This window comes from Medicago truncatula, chromosome 3 (assembly GCF_003473485.1).
Source record: "Medicago truncatula cultivar Jemalong A17 chromosome 3, MtrunA17r5.0-ANR, whole genome shotgun sequence".
In the NCBI taxonomy this organism is placed as follows: Eukaryota; Viridiplantae; Streptophyta; class Magnoliopsida; order Fabales; family Fabaceae; genus Medicago; species Medicago truncatula.
This window is the reverse complement of record NC_053044.1, coordinates 49,878,026-49,889,646: the sequence shown is the minus strand read 5'-3', so window position 1 is coordinate 49,889,646 and position 11,621 is coordinate 49,878,026. Positions and strand designations below refer to the sequence as shown.

The 11,621-nt window shown below is 34.4% G+C and overlaps 1 protein-coding gene across 1 annotated transcript; it reads left to right on the top strand.

Annotated features, from left to right (window-relative positions):
* The first annotated feature begins 1,370 nt into the window (after positions 1 to 1,370).
* Positions 1,371 to 7,216, top strand: LOC11420887 (proline--tRNA ligase, chloroplastic/mitochondrial). Its single transcript, XM_003602916.4, has 11 exons — positions 1,371 to 1,757; positions 1,840 to 1,896; positions 2,696 to 2,806; positions 2,963 to 3,049; positions 3,150 to 3,263; positions 3,352 to 3,558; positions 4,419 to 4,556; positions 5,723 to 5,884; positions 6,016 to 6,215; positions 6,628 to 6,711; positions 6,832 to 7,216. Exons 1-11 carry the CDS (start codon positions 1,431 to 1,433, stop codon positions 6,971 to 6,973), a joined length of 1,629 nt encoding a protein of 542 aa, XP_003602964.2. The 5' UTR covers positions 1,371 to 1,430; the 3' UTR covers positions 6,974 to 7,216.
* Positions 7,217 to 11,621: the final 4,405 nt, after the last annotated feature.

The following is an 11,621-nucleotide window of genomic DNA, read 5'->3' as shown; positions in this document are numbered from 1 at the left end:
TACTATAAAATTTTCTCTTAATTTCCCATCTGTTAAATTTGAACACGGTGGCCGAAGGCATGTTTGATTCAAGATTGTTGCCAGTCTTTATAAAACAGTATGTTCGTCCCTCATTTTAATTAAAAGGTGCACTTAGTGACATTTGGTTTTGAAAGGACTGAACCAAAATAGAGTCCTTTAATTTTATGTTTTTTTTAATGTTAAAATGTGCAACTTAGTCAATTAAATCTTTGATAGTTTATATTATATCAATTAAGACTTTTTTTGACGGAGCCAATTAAGACTACGTGATTTGCGAGATAATCGATATTACCACTCAATTTACAGTTGAAAGTGAATTGCACCCTAAGATGGACATAAACTTTGTTTGTGTACATATTTTTTATTCTACTCATTATTATAATGAATTGATTAATCCTATAATATGTTTTTAACCTTTTTGTGTGAAATATATGCTCTAAAAACACTTGAATGAGATGATAAATGATCTTTTAATCTTTCAACTTAACCATATTCCTTATAATCAAATCTAGTTTTAAAAATGCAAAGAATATTCTATATAGTTACATGCGAAGATACTCAATTGAAAAGAACTAAAAATATCATTGTAATGAATTTGTTGTAAGAAATAATAAAATCCTAAATTATCCTAGAATTATAGATATCTCACTATTTAGGTTGAAATATCTATCCATAATGTCAACTTATAATAGTAAGAGTCAATTATCTATCTAAATGTCAACTTAGAACAGTAAAACAAATAATTTCATACATGTAATAGTGAAAAATTTAGTAGTATAAATACCGCACTTTAGTTTATGTGAAAACACCATTTTTGAAAAATCTAAACATATAATCATACTTCCTTCTCTCTTGATTTTCTTAGTTTGATAAATCATATCATTGTATCTTATCTAAAGTATTACTCCCTCCGTCCCAATATGTAAACCCCCTTTGCTTTTTTCACATTTCTTAAGAAAAGTTGTCAGTGTAATTAATGTGTCTGTTTTGTGTGTTAATATTACCAAATTGTCCTTTGTTTGTATGTATTAAATTTGACTTTTCAAATTTCAAAGACAAGTTAGTAGTATTAATTAAGGGCATATTTAGAAGAAAAAAAATAAATGCATCTTGTAATTTGAAAAAAGGTTTACATTTGGTGGCTACATTAAAGGACACAGAGAGTATATATAATTAGAGTAATAATTTATATCTTCTTATTAGTTCATTAATATCATAAAAGAAGTATTGAAATGAATTTGTATAACATGTGCAATATTTGAAATTTTTTTTATAAAATATTAGTAATTGAACTTGGAAAAAAAATGTTATTTACTTAAAATAAATAAAAAATAACAGAAGCTAGTCAAAACAAAACCTCATCCCACTCTCTACTTCCTCTTTCACTCTCTTCTCCAAAAACCACACAAATGGTGTCTCTCAAGCTATCTTCTTTCACTCACCTCTTCTCCTCTCCCTCAACAACCGCAATCTCTCACCGTTCCTCAATCATTCTCCGCCGCCGTCACCAGCCTTTCACCGCCACCTTCTCCGCCAAAACCACTGCAGCAGAGACCAAAGACCGAGTCGACAACTCGAAGAATCGAGTCCCTGACCGAGTCATCACACCTAGGTCACAAGACTTCAATGCGTGGTATCTCGATATCATAGCCAATGCTGAATTAGCCGATTACGGTCCGGTTCGCGGTACAATGGTTATTCGTCCCTATGGTTACGCAATTTGGGAAGCCATTCAGGTTCATTCTTTTTTCTCTTCACTCGCGTTTATTTTTTGTTTCAATTCTTATCTTTTTAATTTATTTATTTTTGTTTGTGTAGGATTATTTGAATGTGAAATTCAAGGAGACTGGACATAGTAACATGTATTTTCCACAGGTAAGGATTAATTATCATACTTAATTAATTTTATATATATCTCTGCAATCTGTTTGCATAGGAGGCACCTGTTTTACTTTAATGATTTTGATAGTAGTTTTATTAAATCAATTATATGGCCTTGTTTGGATAAACAACTTATTTTGCAGCTTATATAGGCACAACAAAGTCAACTTATAAGCCATTTCTATAACACAAAATAAAATAAACTCAACTATTTTTGTATAACTTATAAGCTATCCTAGTGAACTAGGGAAATAAGCTGAAAACAGTTTATGAACACGTCATAACTTAATCTGTTTTCGTAAGTTCTCCCAAACAGTGTCACAATTGCTTATGCTAGTAAATGAGCTCGAATAAGTCAGTCCAAGCCAGCCCATAGTGTCAGATCAGATATTCCTAGCTTAATTTTTTCGACGTGTATTGTTAAATAAATTTTAGCATTTTACTATGTCTACTATGATTCATGCTTATTTCTAAGTATTAATTCTTCCTTTTTACTTAAGATTATGTTGTTTCTGTTGATCTTATATGATGTTTTATAATTTTATTGAATCCTTTAAATTTTAAATTTTGCTTGTACTTGGGTTAGTGCGATCATATTGTATTGTATGCTTGTCATGTTTTTGTATTTGTGCTTTCTAGCTAGCCCGTGCTTATATTTTGTACGGTTTGTAGTGCAAGAAAATGAGGGTTGTACAAAGTGATATCTTGATAATGCGGTATATGATTATCGCCATAACATCAACTTTCATTACCCATCATTTGTTTGATGATTTCTCACAAATCTGTTCTGTAGTTTATTCCTTACTCGTTTATAGAGAAAGAAGCAAGTCATGTTGAGGGTTTCAGTCCGGAGTTAGCAGTAGTGACAATTGGGGGTGGAAAGGAACTTGAAGAGAAGCTCGTGGTATGCATGCTCTTCAACCTTTTGTTATGACAGTTTCCGTTCACATATTGTTTGGTGTTAAGCTAAATTGAAGAAATTAGTCATCTACAATATTCGTTGAAAAGCTGTGACCTAAGGTTTTGTCTTTGATTTTTCCATTTCTTGAGGCTGTGGCAGGTCCGACCTACAAGTGAAACCATTGTGAATCACATGTTTACGCAGTGGATCCATAGCTACCGTGATCTTCCTCTCTTGATTAATCAGGTAAGCGATGACCTGGTTTCGTTTGTACGCAAAAACTTTCTTTCTTCTATGATTTGACAATCTAACCTGTTCTTTTACCTGTTGAATGAACGTGCTTCAGTGGGCAAATGTCACAAGATGGGAGATGCGCACTAAACCATTTGTTAGAACTCTTGAATTTCTTTGGCAAGAAGGTCATACTGCTCACGCAACTCCAGAAGAGGCAGAAAATGAGGTCCACATATTCTATTCGTCAAGATTATAGTGTATTCAGAAGTTTGTATGACAGCATAAACTGATTACGATATTCTGCTCTATTGCAGGCTAAACAAATGATTGACATCTATACCAGATTTGCTTTTGAACAAGCTGCCATACCTGTTATTACGGGTCGAAAATCTAAAGTGGAAACATTTGCTGGTGCTTGTAAGACCTACACGATTGAGGCAATGATGGGTGACAAAAAAGCATTGCAAGCAGGAACCAGCCACAACCTTGGGCAAAACTTTTCCCGTGCCTTTGAAACACAGGTCTGATGTTGTTACAGAACACAAAATACTTCATTCCTGTGGAGTATTTTTTTTCTTCAGTTTATCTTTTAGAATCATATATGGCTCAATATAATAAAGTTGCCAATGAGATGCTATGTTTTTTGAGTTATTTATTTAGGCCCTTGAACTTTAAGCAGCAATCTCGATTTTTCCAGTTATCTCAGTCTCTTTAAATACTTCATTATTTTTTTTCCTTCTGTGAGTTATGGTGTGCAACCATGACTTCTTATTTGTTACTGTTAAATTTACGCCATCAACTCAAAAGTTCAGTAATATGATATTTTTTCACCGGTTACAGCTAATGTAGGATTAAGGAGGCTGTTTTTCTGTAAATAAGAGGAGGTAGGATTAGGAAAGTGAAAATTATTGCAAATTGCAATTACTCTGTTCACAATTATACAACAATCCTTTCTAAAATAGGAAATCCAACTAGTCCTACTATCACTTGTACAAAAAACACTAATTTGAGCCAAATTAGTCGTAACATTTTATATTTTTCCAATTTAAATTGAAACTTATGATTTTATACAAAAATTCGTAAGCTACTAATACTTATGATAAATCCAAGCCATACTGATTGTGCCATATCATATAACTCAACATTTTTACTAAATATCAAGCTATAAAGCATGAGTGGTTACTGAAAGACTAAAGCAAACCTTTTCGTATCTGCAGCATCCAGATTCTGTTTTCCCCATTTCTGTTTTTATTCATTTATGTGATATATTATCCATTTTCTTTTATGGGGTCTTCTTCCAGCTGTTACTGTTTTTTTTTTTTAAGTATTTATTACATCCTTTCAATGAGGATGCAGCTGCTCAAAATGTATGCTTGTGCAGTTCACAGATGAAAATGGACAAAGGGAATATATTTGGCAGACATCATGGGCAGTTAGTACTCGTTTTGTTGGAGGCATCATCATGGTACATGGAGATGATGCTGGCCTAATGCTTCCTCCAAAGATTGCACCGATACAGGTATGGTTGGATGCTATGCTATTGGTGTTGAAATCATGTTTAGACATCTTTGTTAGGTTAAATGCAGATCTTTAGAGGTCTGAATACTTTGCACCTTAATCAGACAAATATAGTTAATAATGTAAGCTTTGCTACACAATAATATGGGACAAAGTGTATGGAACAGAGTGTTGGGCGGTAAACAACTAATACAAGAATAAAATAAGCATGGAGGAGATGGGGATGTTGCATTGGATGTGTGGTAAGACTAGACAGGATAGGGTTAGAAATGACTACATCAGATAGACTTGGGGTAGCGCTTCTTGTAGAAAAGACAATGGAAACTCGGCTTAGGTGGTTTGGGCATGTAGAGAGGATCTGTAGATTCTGTAGTAAGGAGAGTAGATAAGATGGAGGATACTCAAATCACTAGAGGCAGAGAACTAGAAAAACTATAAGAGAAACTATTAAAAAAGATCTAGAGATTAATGAGTTGGATAGAGATATTATATATGATGGAACATTGAGGCGTCGTTTGATCCATGTCGCCAACCCCACTTAGTGGGATAAGGCTTGGTTGTTATTCTAATGTAAAGTTTGCTACTTTTGCTGAATGATTTCATACATAACATCCGATAAGACTCAACTAAATTCAAAATCTGATCTCGATATTGTGATATACTGTCTGATATCTACACAGTGTAAGCTGTCTCTTTAAGTGTCATGTTTTTAGTTCTCAATTCATTTTCTTCCATGAAATCATTTTGCCTGTAACTTATAATTTATAGGTATTTGTTTATTTATACATGTGACTTGATTCTTAGTGTAAAATCTCACTGGATGTATTCGTGCATCGGATAACTGAACTTCAATTAGAGTATATTTGAATGGAGGAGATGAAGGCATTTTTTTGAATTCTAAATTTAGAGAATTATTAATCTTTACAAAATTATTAGGAATGCTTAGCAGGTTACATGATACTCTTTCATTTCATTCCTCTCATTTTATATGATTCTCATTTGAAGGGAATGCTTACTTGAAATGAAACAAAATCTCTTTTTTCCACTCCAAACTTCTACTACATCCAAATATAGGATAGTTTTCAGCACATGTTCTTCTTATTGTAATTTATTATAAAATAAATCTTCCATTTTTGACAAGATCATGCTGTGCATTGCCTGGTTTAGGTGGTAATTGTACCAATTTGGAAGAAAGATGATGAAAAAATGGAAGTTCTTAATGCAGCATTGTCTGTAAAAGAAGCTCTTCAAAGCTCTGGCGTTAAAGTTAAACTTGATGACTCAGATCAGAGAACCCCTGGATGGAAATTCAATTTCTGGGAAATGAAGGTTTGGATTTAAACTTGGATAGATTTCATTTTTGGGACCAAATCATACACATTGATTCTGTTTATGCTGCCGGATGTTTCCATATTTGACTATCTGAATATTTTTACATTATTTTTATCTTCCTATTTCAGGGAGTTCCTCTTAGAATTGAAATTGGTCCCCGTGACGTGTCTAGTGGAAGTGTGGTGATATCCAGGAGAGATATTCCTGGGAAGCAAGGGAAAGTGTTTGGAATCTCTATGGAGCCTTCAATTTTGGAGGCGTATGTTAAAGACAAGTTGGACGAGATACAGTCTTCTCTTTTGGAGAGGGCAATTGCATTTCGAGATAGGTTTGTTCCTTTTCTGATGCTTTTTCCTTGTGATAGACATTTGGATCTTCCACTGATCTGACTGTTGGTTCAGGACCTAATTTTTTTATTAATTTTAGTTGTGAATATAACTTCTGAATGATATATTCTAGTCTTCTAGAGTTTAGCCTAGTTAAATAGTTTTGAGATACTCACTGTTCTGACCAAACCAAGTTCACTCTTCGAAATAATGCAATACACTAAATGTGACTGAGAACTGTCTCTAATGATTTAGCGGTGATAAAAGTAATTCCAATCTCTATTAGAAAGGAAATCAATTGGAATGAGTTCCTTGTGGTCATCAAGTTGTGCACTTCCCATTGCACACATGTTCATGCCATCCCCAGCAAACAGGCAAATTGACATGCACTGATGTACATTTTTTTTTTTGCAGTAATATTGTAGATGTGAGCTCATACGAAGATCTTAAATCTGCAATATCACAAGGCAAATGGGCAAGGGGCCCTTGGTCTGCTAGGTTGTGTTTCTAATTCTATCCTTTATTTTTATATAAATGTTATACTGGTGACAAATAACTAACATGTAACCATAAAGACCATGATTAACAACTCTAACGTCAAAATTTGCAATGTCGCAGCGATGAAGATGAGTTAAAAGTGAAAGAGGAAACTGGAGCAACTATCAGGTGTTTTCCATTTGAACAGCCACAAGGGATTAAAAGATGTTTGATGACAGGAGATCCCGCTGAAGAAGTGGCTATTTTTGCCAAATCTTACTAACTCTGCAAGTTTGTTTATTTTTTTTGTAACTTTCTAATAATATGATTTATGGGCTGGAATTTGTACTTTTTTCGTTGCATTCGTGCTATTCTGAGAAATTAATTTCTTGTTACCACTTAGGCAAAAGTTGTAAAAGGGTGATATATTTATTCTGTAACTTCTATTCTTTGTCTGCTGTCATTGTGTAAAGATTATTGAGAGTTTGATGCTGTCACTGTAATTTATATGTGCATTATATTATCATCTTATTTAGCAGTATTGCTTGAACCCTTAGAGTGTGTTTGGATGAGGGAATATTTTGAGGTAATGTAATGTTTTGAAGGAATTCAATTATTTTGAGGTGGATTCAAACAATAGAATTCACCTTAAAGTAGTTGAATTCCCTCAAAACATTCCCCCATCCAAACACACTCTAAGAGCAAAGGAACGAAAGTATCATCAATTTGTTTTGATACAAATTTAACTATATTTAGTAAATATTTCTTCATGTTGTAGGCTACGGAGTATTAAAATTTAATGACACTACGTAAATATGAGCATGTTAGTTAGGTAAAAATAAGAGAAAACATCCTTTGATCTGATCATTATTATTGGTAAAAAAAAACAATTTTATTTTGTTCTTATTTTTGTCAAACCAACATCAATGTAGGTCTTTATCTCATTGCTAAGGATAAAGAAGACTGAAATTCTACTTCTACTTCCATGTTATTTTTATTTTAAATAATTTTTAAGTATGTGATAAAACGAAATGTAGGTGTGTTTTCTTAGATGTTTTTTATATGATTCTTAACTTAAGTTATTTTTTTTTTGTTACATCAGACCTTACGAAAATTATAAATTTGAGGATATCATAGTTAATTTAGTCAAGAACCATAGTAAACCATTTAAAAAATATGTTTTTTTTTTTTTTTGGTACAAAAGAGGGCAAAGCCCAAGAGAAAAGAAACTACGAAATTAAACGGACATTCCTAGGCATGCAAGCCTCGGAAATATCATCAAACATGAGCTTTCGAAGCTCAATAGGAGGAGTCTCCAAAATAATCAAATTCAAATGATTCACATAAATGCTAAAATTAGCAAGCCAATCGGCACTTCTATTTCCTTCATGCCAAGTATGGTTGATTTGCACATGCCAATCCATTCTCAGCAGCTTCCTGATACGATGAACTAAAATAGGCATATTCCCATTAAACTTGAACTTGTCAGAAATCATGTCGATCAATATCTTCGAGTCACTTTCCACAATAAGATGATCAAAATGCTCCCTGCAAGCCATCTCTATACCCAAATACAACCCCCACATCTCAACATGTAAGGCATCACAAGCTCCAATCTTCTTAGTGTAGCCTTTAATCCATTTACCATCTGCATCACGAAAAATACCACCACAACCGGAAATATGACCCATATCCTTGCAGGCACCGTCGCTGTTGAGCTTGATTCAACCTTCCTGAGGTCGTTTCCATCCTATGTAGATAGTGTCTGTCACCTTAGGCCCTCTATGAAAGTGCTCCAAGTTGTAGTCTTCAATATCTCTAACGAATGTTTGGATTAGTATATTTGGATTATTCGGCCTTTGGAAATCCGCTTCAAAGATAGTCTTGTTCCTCCATTTCCACAAATACCAACACATAGTCATAAAGGTGGTCTGCCATCTAGATGTGTTTGTCCCAACCATTTTTCTCTTAAGGTTATTGGAAAACCAATCCCCACAATCAAAGGAAAAGAAGTTAGTTATAAAGTCGGAAGGAACAATATGAAGCCATACCTGAGTTGCATGAATGCAATCACGAAGCACATGAAGGACAGTTTAATCATCATTCCCACAACATGGGCAAGTCGGAGAAATCCCAACACCCCATCTACTTCTTCGCAAATTAGTAAGGATTCACCCATGAATAGCCAACCAAATAAAAGTTTGAACGTGATGTGGGTCGTGCCACTTCCAAAGAATCTTCCAGTCACCTTCCACCGTTGGACAATTCTGATGCTGCAGAGAATAAGCACTTTGAACTTTGAACTGGTGGGTATTGGTTCCACTCCACCCAATAGTATCAGGACCATCCTCATTTGTAGGAGCCGGGAGAGCAAGAACCCTACTAACAATGTAATCTGGCAAGTTGTTCATAAAGAAATCAATATCCCAATCTCCTGAAGGAGTAAGAACATCTCTAACAGTAAGAGTAGTATCTATGTAGTCCTGATTGTTTATGGATAGAAGTGATCCATTATTAGGAGACCATTTATCTAACCAAAAGTTAGTACTACGACCATCTCCAATTTTCCAAACCACATGACGCTTAAAATCATCCCAAATGTCTGCTAAAGCTTTCCAAAGGGGTGAATCATAAGGCTGCACACTAATATTGGCAGTGAGATCTTTCCCACGCCCGTATTTGCTATGAAGGACTTTACCCCAAAGGTTGTCCGGATTGTTAATCAGGTTCCATAGAATCTTCATGAGAAAAGCCTCATTCATATTACGAGCTTGTCGAAGTCCAAGACCTCCATCAATTTTAGGTAGACAACAAACATCCCAGCTAATCAGATGAGCTTTCCTACCATGATCAGAATCACCCCACACGAAACCACGCTGAATTTTATCAACCTCGTCACAAATGGTCTTAGGGATCTTAGCATATTGCATATGTAGTAAGGAATTGTGTTTAGGATAGACTTAGTGAGAGTGATCCTACCTGCAAAACTTGAACATTGATGTTTCCAGCCACTCAACTTACTCTGAATTTTGTTAACAATATGATTAAAATGTCCTCTGGAATTCCTCCCTGTAGCAAGGTTAGCTCCAAGGTACCTACCTAAACTATTTACCTGATCAAAACCCGTGTGTTATAAAATTTCAGCGCGAAGTTGGGTACCAACATTTTTGGAAAAATACACATGGGTTTTATTCCTATTAATCTTTTGACCAGAAGCTTGACAAAAAGTATCCAGGCAGTGTAAGACGCAATGAGCCTGTTCAATAGAAGCTTCTGCAAAAAGAAGAAGATTATCAGCAAAAAGTAAATGAGAGATTTTAGAACCATACCTACCTGCGCGCATAGGAAGCCAGTAATTAGCTTTAACCTGATCAACTATAATGTGAGACAATTTATCCATACAAATAACAAAAAGATACGGGGAAAGAGGGTCCCCTTGCCTAATTCCTCTAGAAGGATAAAAAGTGGCAGTTTTTTCACCGTTCCACATTATTTTGTACGACGGAGAGGAAATGCAATGATGAATTATTTGGATGATTTGCGGAGGAAATTTACACTCCTCCAAACAATTCTTCACAAAGTTCCAGTTCAGACGATCATAAGCTTTTTCCAAATCAATTTTGATAGACATGAAGCCCTTTTGCCCTTTCATTTTAGACATGGCGTGCACCATCTCTTTAGCCACAATAATATTGTGGTGAATGCTTCGACCTGGAATAAAACTAGACTGGTATGGAAAAATAATTCTATCAAGCAAAGGCTTAATCCTGTTAACAATCACCTTAGAAATTATTTTATAGATAACATTACAAAGGGAAATAGGCCTAAATTGTTAAACAAATTTAGGTTTATCTAATTTTGTAATCATTACAAGCAAAGTATTATTAATAAAAGAGATAAAAGAAGGATTTACCCAAACCTGGTTGGCAAATTTAAAAAGGGAATCAGCAACGGTTCCCAACATTGCTGAAAAAAGACAGCAGGCTAGCCATCCTCTCCAGGAGCCTTATGAGGGCTCATGTCAAATAAATCTCTTTTGCACTCATTTAGTTGGATAATAGCACTAAGTCTTTCTTGTTGTTCCTCCACAACATTCGGATATGTGGTCCAAGAAACGATATAATCACGAATAGGAGTATCTTCTTTAAACAAGTTTGTATAGAAATTTTGAACAAGATTTTTCAAACTATCTGGTTCATCAACCCAATCACCAAAGTCATCTCGAAGAGACATAATTTTATTTTTACGCCTTCTAATGATTGTTTTGGCATGATAGTACTTTGTGTTCCGATCTCCATCTGCGATCCACTTGCTACGAGACTTTTGAAACCACAAACATTCTTCTTGGTAAAGGGTAATCGCAAGTTGCTCTTGAAGATCCTTTTCAAGTTCCTCAAGGAAATGACTATACCCATAATTTTGACTGTTTTGAATCTCATTTAACCTAGCCAAAAGCTCCTTCTTTCTTCTAAAAATATTCCCAAAAGTGTCATGGTTCCAATCTTTCAACTGAGGGGTAAGGTTAGAAATAGTGTGAAGCAAGTCGGAGCCTCTTCCCCATTTCTCACGCAAAAATCTATGAAAATCCTTATGAGTGATCCAGGCCGCCTCGAACTTGAAAGGACAATTACCCTTATATGTTTTGTTTTAGGTATAAGTCTAGGAAGAAGAGCTTAGTTGTATTTAGCTACTGTATTTTTTAAAAGTAAAAATAAAAATTGCTGCTGTAGTTTTTTAAAACGACATATAGCCATTAGTTTTTTCTTTTTTAATTTCCAAATGGCCTAAGTTGAGATCGAACATTCAACCTTTTTATTACTTTATTCCTTAATTCAACTACTTCAATAAAATCATTTTTTTTTTTACAAACAACTTGGTAGTTACAATTTTATCTCTTAAAACAAATAATTGAAAAGTTTATGTTTTAAACT